This window comes from Ostreococcus tauri (genome assembly GCF_000214015.3).
Source record: "Ostreococcus tauri WGS project CAID00000000 data, contig chromosome 03, whole genome shotgun sequence".
NCBI classification, from domain to species: Eukaryota; Viridiplantae; Chlorophyta; class Mamiellophyceae; order Mamiellales; family Bathycoccaceae; genus Ostreococcus; species Ostreococcus tauri.
Genome location: NC_014428.2, coordinates 742,098 through 748,771, shown reverse-complemented (window position 1 = coordinate 748,771; position 6,674 = coordinate 742,098). Strand labels below are relative to the sequence as shown.

At 58.6% G+C, this 6,674-nt stretch overlaps 5 protein-coding genes across 5 annotated transcripts in view; 3 read left to right on the top strand and 2 right to left on the bottom strand.

Annotated features, from left to right (window-relative positions):
• OT_ostta03g04570 (Amidohydrolase 2) overlaps positions 1 to 428 on the top strand; it is a gene marked incomplete at both ends in the record, with an annotated part of 1,015 nt that extends 587 nt beyond the window's left edge. Inside the window, one exon of the mRNA XM_022984865.1 lies at positions 23 to 428. Coding sequence (XP_022838587.1) covers positions 23 to 428 — 406 coding nt within the window. The remainder of the gene's footprint in view (positions 1 to 22) is intronic.
• A 59-nt stretch (positions 429 to 487) lies between these two features.
• On the bottom strand, positions 488 to 2,050 carry OT_ostta03g04560 (Rubisco LS methyltransferase, substrate-binding domain; the record flags this gene model as incomplete). Its single annotated transcript, XM_003078307.1, has 1 exon — positions 488 to 2,050. The coding sequence occupies one exon, from the start codon at positions 2,048 to 2,050 to the stop codon at positions 488 to 490; it is 1,563 nt and encodes a 520-aa protein (XP_003078355.1).
• A 304-nt stretch (positions 2,051 to 2,354) lies between these two features.
• On the bottom strand, positions 2,355 to 3,472 carry OT_ostta03g04550 (Chlorophyll A-B binding protein, plant; the record flags this gene model as incomplete). The annotated part of the gene is made up of 2 exons (XM_022984864.1): positions 2,355 to 2,990; positions 3,407 to 3,472. 2 exons carry the CDS (start codon positions 3,470 to 3,472, stop codon positions 2,355 to 2,357), a joined length of 702 nt encoding a protein of 233 aa, XP_022838586.1.
• Positions 3,473 to 3,814: 342 nt separating this feature from the next.
• OT_ostta03g04540 (Chlorophyll A-B binding protein, plant) lies at positions 3,815 to 4,972 on the top strand (the record flags this gene model as incomplete). The annotated part of the gene is made up of 2 exons (XM_022984863.1): positions 3,815 to 3,880; positions 4,337 to 4,972. 2 exons carry the CDS (start codon positions 3,815 to 3,817, stop codon positions 4,970 to 4,972), a joined length of 702 nt encoding a protein of 233 aa, XP_022838585.1.
• A 287-nt stretch (positions 4,973 to 5,259) lies between these two features.
• On the top strand, positions 5,260 to 6,645 carry OT_ostta03g04530 (Major facilitator superfamily domain, general substrate transporter; the record flags this gene model as incomplete). Its single annotated transcript, XM_003078303.1, has 1 exon — positions 5,260 to 6,645. The coding sequence occupies one exon, from the start codon at positions 5,260 to 5,262 to the stop codon at positions 6,643 to 6,645; it is 1,386 nt and encodes a 461-aa protein (XP_003078351.1).
• Between the last annotated feature and the right edge of the window lie 29 nt (positions 6,646 to 6,674).

The window sequence follows — 6,674 nt, the reverse complement described above, 5'->3', positions numbered from 1 at the left end:
CTTTCACGGATTAAAGCCGCAGATTTCCGGCGATTTCGGGCGCTGTGCGAGGCGGAGCCGACGGTGCCAGTTTTGATCGATCACTTTGGCTTCACGAAGGGCATCGAGGACGAGGGGTTCGAGGATCTGTTAGCCCTAGGGCGAGACTTGAGCAGATACATGTCAAGTGCTCGGCGCACTTTCGAGTGCGAGTGGCGACAGAGGACGGATCGGATTCCACCGAGCGACAGTTGAGGCGATTGATTGAGACGTTTGGGCGAGAGCGCATCGTGTGGGGATCGGATTATCCGTTCGTGACCATGGAGGACGGCGGGTACGCTGGCGCTGTCGGATTATTGGAGTCTCAGCTCGCCGCCGATCCTGAGTTGATCGATATGATCCGCGGAGAGAATTTCATGCGTCTGTTTCCAGGTGCGGTTGAGGCGTAGGCGTTTTTATTTTGCGTGTTGTTTAATTCTTAAAGATACAGTTCTAGCTCAGCATTGCACTATCCACATCCACCTCCGCCGCCCCCGCGCGGAAGTTCGTCTTCGTAATCACCGCGCGCCCATTTCTTAAAATCTTCAAACATCTCCTTCGGCTTGTTGGGAATGCTTTCAATTGCGTTGAAAATGTCCAGCAGATCCTGGTTCGGGTCTTCCATTCCTTGCTTTGTTGGGATCCCTCGAATCGGTGCCAGACGCTTACGGACCGCGTTCATCGTCGCACCGATGAGCTTCTTCTCAGACATCCGCAGTTTCGCTGCTTCGATCTCTCGCACGGGCATTTGGTCCGAGAGCTTCAACAGGTTGAGCTCGTCCTCCTCGTTCGTGTCGTACTCCGCCATCAACTCCCTGCAGTCGCCCATGAGAATCTGTAGGATTTCGTACTCGTTCATCACCGAAACTATCTTATCCTCCTCGAAGGAGACTGCCATCATCTCGCCCGGATCTTGGACGCGAGAGAAGCGAAGGTAAGAGTACAGCTGCGTCGGCATTCGATCCTTGTACACCGGGAAGTACTGATCCGCTGCGGTGAATCCCATGCCCTCCAACACTTGCTTCTTCGCCGTGAACAGTCGATCGGAGGTTTGGATGTCTGTTTTCATGTAAATGTAGTCCCCGGGATGCTTCTGATCGACGTAACCGGTGTTTAGGAAGAGTTCGCCGTTGTTTCTCTGCAAGGCATCGAGCTGAATGACCTCGGAGTTTGCCGCCGCCTTAGTGGCGCATCGGAGGACTACGCTCGCAGTGTCAACGTCGTAATCCGCCGGTCCGCATCGAACCACGCCGTCCGAAGCCGAGGGAGGAAGGACACCCGGTACGGGAGCCCCACCTATACTGATGACGTCCAACAACGGCACTAGGGCGTAGCATTGCGCCGTCGGTAACCACGTCGCCTTGGCACAAACGGTCGCCAGGGCATCCACGAAGCGCGCCTCCGTCAGGAACTCGTACGCCTCAGGAGGATATGAGCTTGGATCGCTCTTGATCACCTCCGTGATAGACGCATACTCAGTTCTCGCACTCTTCGATCGCTCGATCGCGTCCGCGGCGACGGGTGACCCCTTCAACAACGCGAAATCCTTCGCGTCGGTCCAAAACAGCGGTGCGTCTGGATTCGCCCGCAAAGTCTTCACGTATGGCGCCCACTCGCTCGCCCCTCCCTTAATCCGCTCCGCGCACAGCCATAGCGCCAGACCGATCAATTCTGGTCGTCCACTCGCTAATTCACTCACAATCGGATGCTCACCGACGTCAACACTCGTCACCGCGGCGCTCTGCGGGACGCGAAGCGCCGTCGCGCCCGCCTCGGCATCCGCCTTGAGGATCACCCTCACCCCGCCCTTCGCGTCCTCCTTGAACGCCAGCGCGCTCGCGTCGACACCCTTATCGTACGATAACCACGCCGCGAGCTCTCTCGCGTCTTCCACGGCCACGACGGCGTTCGCATCGGCGACGGCGCGCGCTCGAATCGTCCGCGACCGGGACGACGGCGAGCGATTCTGCGTCGCGGGCGAACGTTTCGCGCCCTTCAGCGTCGTCTGAGACCCTCTCGCGACGCGCGACATCGCGTACGAGGGCGACGTCGTGGTCGGAAGCGCTCGAGAGAGGTCCGGACGCGGATGTGTGCGGGGAGACAAAGGGAGGGAGGATGAGACATCAAAGCTGCCTCCTCAAGCCTATCCGCGGCGAAAGGAGCGTAGGCGAGCGTTTGCAGTTTAAGGAAAGAGTAGATACAATTTCAGAACGAATCTCCAAAAGGACGTGAGGGAGGTGGCGTTCACACGCGCTGTCAGAGAAATCTTGCGGTCAACGTTCATAGGTGAAGACCATCAAACACTCCTCTCCGAAGCCGCATCAGCGAGGAATCGCTTAGTAGAAGCCGAAGCCCTTGGCCGCGTTGGTGAGGACGTTGGAGTGAACCGGGTCCGCAACGTGGGATTGCCAGTTGGCGATCGGGCCTTCTTGGGTGGCGAGCGCTTGGAAGATGCAGCCCAACCACGCGAACATGGAGAGGCGGCAGTGCTTGAGCTCCTTGATCTTGAGCTCTTCGAGGTCACCAGACTCGGCGAGGCCGAGCGGGTCGAAGCGTCCACCCGGGTTGACGTCACCGACGGTGAGGCCATCATCGAACGGAGAGTCAGAGATACCGGTACGGTACGCTTCCGCGGCGCCAACGAGAACGATCTCGATGATGAGCACGTTCCAGAAGGACGGGTAGCCGGAGCCTTCCGGGGCGAGCGGGGCGACGGCGCCCGGGAACTTGTCGGCGACGGCCGTGCAGTCATCCGGGGTGCACAAGGTACCCGCGGTGAACCACGGGATGCCAGTGCCGTTTTCGGCGGCCCAGGCACCGGTGACACCGAGCATCGCCCAGCGGCCGTGGATCACTTCACGCTCGGCGTTCTTTTCGGAGCCGAACGGGATGATCGGGGACTCGCCACCGCCCGGGTAGGTGCCGAATTCCGGGTAGATGTCAGCCTTGACCGTCGTGGAGACGGACTTGGCCTGCGAACGCGAACGAAAAACAAAAATCGTCAGTCTCACGCTTCAATATAATCGGATTACTCCCCGAATGCCATCCTAATCGTCCCACTAGACAGACATTAAACTCCAACCAAACCAAAAAGCTCTCCAACTCAACGATTTTTTTCACGCGAGCGCTCGCGTGGACGATCGCGCGCGCCTCCATCGCCGCCACCGCCGCCACGCGGACGGGACGCGCACGAAACGCGTCGGAAAAATATCTTCGAGGTCTCCCACCGAACCTCGTCCCGAGAGCGCCCTTGAGCGATCGTCGACGACGCGACGCCCGCGCGCGCGTATCTCCACCCGCGTGGATATCACGAATCGCGTCGGCGTTCCTCTCAAGCGCGAACACGACGCCGACACCGCTCGAGCGAGCCAATCGAATAAATACGTACTTGGACCTTTTGCGCCTTGAAGGCGGCGACGCGGCCGACGAAGGAGGAAGCGAGAAGAGCAGACATTGTCTCGTGTGCAGGAATGCGGAGCGGAGCGCAGTCGCGGGTGCGCCCGATGGATCGCCCGGGGTGACGCCACCATCGTAGTGTGCGCATAGAACACGTGGATGGTATGTAAACAAAAAAAACGCGGATCACCGTCCCGGGTGTGTCACTGAAATCGACGAGTCGTGAGTCTGGCATGGACGATCGATATCGACCGCCCGTTTCATCCACGGATGAGATCGCGTCGAGATCGTGTACTGTATATGAGATCTCCCTATGTGTTGGTGTTGGTCGATGAATGCAAGCCGCGATCGCGACACCGCGCGCGCGGGCGCTGCGCTCCGCATTCCTGCACACGAGACAATGTCTGCTCTTCTCGCTTCCTCCTTCGTCGGCCGCGTCGCCGCCTTCAAGGCGCAAAAGGTCCAAGTACGTATTTAATTCATTCGACCCACGGTGACGCGCGATGCGAGCGCGCACGACGGGCGAGAGCGGATCGATGAGCGAGCGTCCAATACGTTCGATCGCATTCCGCGCGATCGCTTCGTCGTCGTCGTGAACGGGCTCATGAACGCTCGTGCGGCACTGAATGTTGGGAATCGATCCGTGGGTAATTCTCCGAGGGATTCTCCGTCAGTTTACCGCACGTCGCGACGGTCCAGAGCGTAGGCGGCGACGAGCGCGTTCGCGGACGGAGATACGATGCGGTCCCTTATCAATGGTGGATCTGGAAAGATCTTGGTCGCTCGACGAGAGGGACTCGACATGGGTCATGACTGGAGAAACCTGCATGCAAATCGGTTGGAGCAGAGACAAGTGGAGAGTGGGAGAGAGACATCAGTGAACACGTGACTGACGATTTTTGTTTTTCGTTCGCGTTCGCAGGCCAAGTCCGTCTCCACGACGGTCAAGGCTGACATCTACCCGGAATTCGGCACCTACCCGGGCGGTGGCGAGTCCCCGATCATCCCGTTCGGCTCCGAAAAGAACGCCGAGCGTGAAGTGATCCACGGCCGCTGGGCGATGCTCGGTGTCACCGGTGCCTGGGCCGCCGAAAACGGCACTGGCATCCCGTGGTTCACCGCGGGTACCTTGTGCACCCCGGATGACTGCACGGCCGTCGCCGACAAGTTCCCGGGCGCCGTCGCCCCGCTCGCCCCGGAAGGCTCCGGCTACCCGTCCTTCTGGAACGTGCTCATCATCGAGATCGTTCTCGTTGGCGCCGCGGAAGCGTACCGTACCGGTATCTCTGACTCTCCGTTCGATGATGGCCTCACCGTCGGTGACGTCAACCCGGGTGGACGCTTCGACCCGCTCGGCCTCGCCGAGTCTGGTGACCTCGAAGAGCTCAAGATCAAGGAGCTCAAGCACTGCCGCCTCTCCATGTTCGCGTGGTTGGGCTGCATCTTCCAAGCGCTCGCCACCCAAGAAGGCCCGATCGCCAACTGGCAATCCCACGTTGCGGACCCGGTTCACTCCAACGTCCTCACCAACGCGGCCAAGGGCTTCGGCTTCTACTAAGCGGTTTTTCGTCGTGACGTCGCTTGCGGCGTTGCCTTAGATTAACCTTAGCAGATCGAAAGCATATCATTTTAATAAAAACGATTTCCGAATCAACAATAACGACTCACGTCATCGAGCTTTGCTTTATTTTACGTTTTCTGCTCGATCGATAGCTAACTGCGGGTGTGGCCTCAAGCCAGTTTCCTATGTTCAAACCGCCTCGCGCATCGTTGAGCGTCACAAAACTGCACCGTCGACGCGTCCTCGCCCGAACTCGATCCGAGCGTCGGGGGCGGTAACGCTGGATGTCTCACGTCCACTCCCCCCGCTCGACGTCCCGTCGCGGCGACGCCCTCTTCGCCCTGACGCGTCGATACGTCGTCGTCTACGTCCTCGGGACGTTTGGTGATTGGATTCAGGGCGCCTACCTCTACGCCGCCTATCGAAGGCACGGTCTGTCGAAGCGAACGATAAGTGGGGTGTATGTCTTAGGATATGGCGTCTCCGCGACACTGGGGACGGCGCTGGCGAGCGTCGGCGACAGGAGGGGACACAGGGTGATGGTGATGGCGTACGGGACGATGTACGCAGCGTCGTGCGCGCTGATGCGGTCGAACGCGATGTGGGCGGTGTTAACGAGTCGGATATTGGGAGGTATGAGTTATAGCGTGTTGTTTTCAAACTTTGAGTCGTGGGTGATCACGGAGGCGGACGAGAAGGGGATCGAGAGACGTCGTTTGGCGAGACTGTTTAGTGTGGCGACCTTCTTCAACGCTGCTAGCGCAGTGGCGGCAGGATTGGTCGCGAACGCCGTGGTCGAGCTCACAGATACGAGACGACTGTCGTGGATCGGGATGGACGATACGAGGTCGAAGTTAGAGCAGGAGGTGGACTTCGGGGAGAGCACTTTGGCGTCGTCAAGGAATGTGTACTCTCCGGCGTTTGACGTGGGGGTGGTATCGCTCTTACTGTGCGCAGCGGGAGCTAAGCATCTGTGGCCAAAGTACGACTCAAGTGCCTCAAATCCCTCTCTCAGCCCGTCGATTTCGTCGAAGGAAACGGAGGGATCGAGCATACAGCGCGCCGTGCAGGTTATTTTAGCATCGCACGATTTGTTGCGGCTTGGCTTTGCCAACTCCCTCTATGAGGCCGCGCTTCATCTCTTCGTCTTCGTCTGGACGCCCATATTAGAGCAACGTTCCGGAGAGGGGGTTCAGGTACCGCACGGCATGATTTTTAGTGGGTTCATGGTGTGCAAAATGTTTGGCAGCCAGGTGTTCCACATACTCGAATCGAGGTTGCTTCCGGAGAGGTTGCTCCGCATTGTCCTCGCCTGTTCCGCAGTAGCTTTCTGTTCAGCCGTAGTATTCACGCATTACTGGTTCACTCTAGGGGTATTCTGCGTTTTTGAGTTTGGGTTGGGTATTTACTGGCCCGTCATGGCTGTGTTACGGGCGAAGTACGTTCCTAACAAGATGCGGGCGACGATGACGAGTGCGTTCCGGATTCCGCTCAACATACTGGTCATCGGGCTTTTGCTCATCGCCAGTCGAGCCAGCGATACGGTTCTGCTGATGACTTGCGGTATGATAATGGTATCGAGTTACATATCATTCGGGACGCAGGAAGCACACATCGCCGCACCGGCGGTGGACGATATAGTCCCGCCCGCAGATCAGCACATCATTTAGCTCGTGCAGGAGTCCACGATCAAACAAAG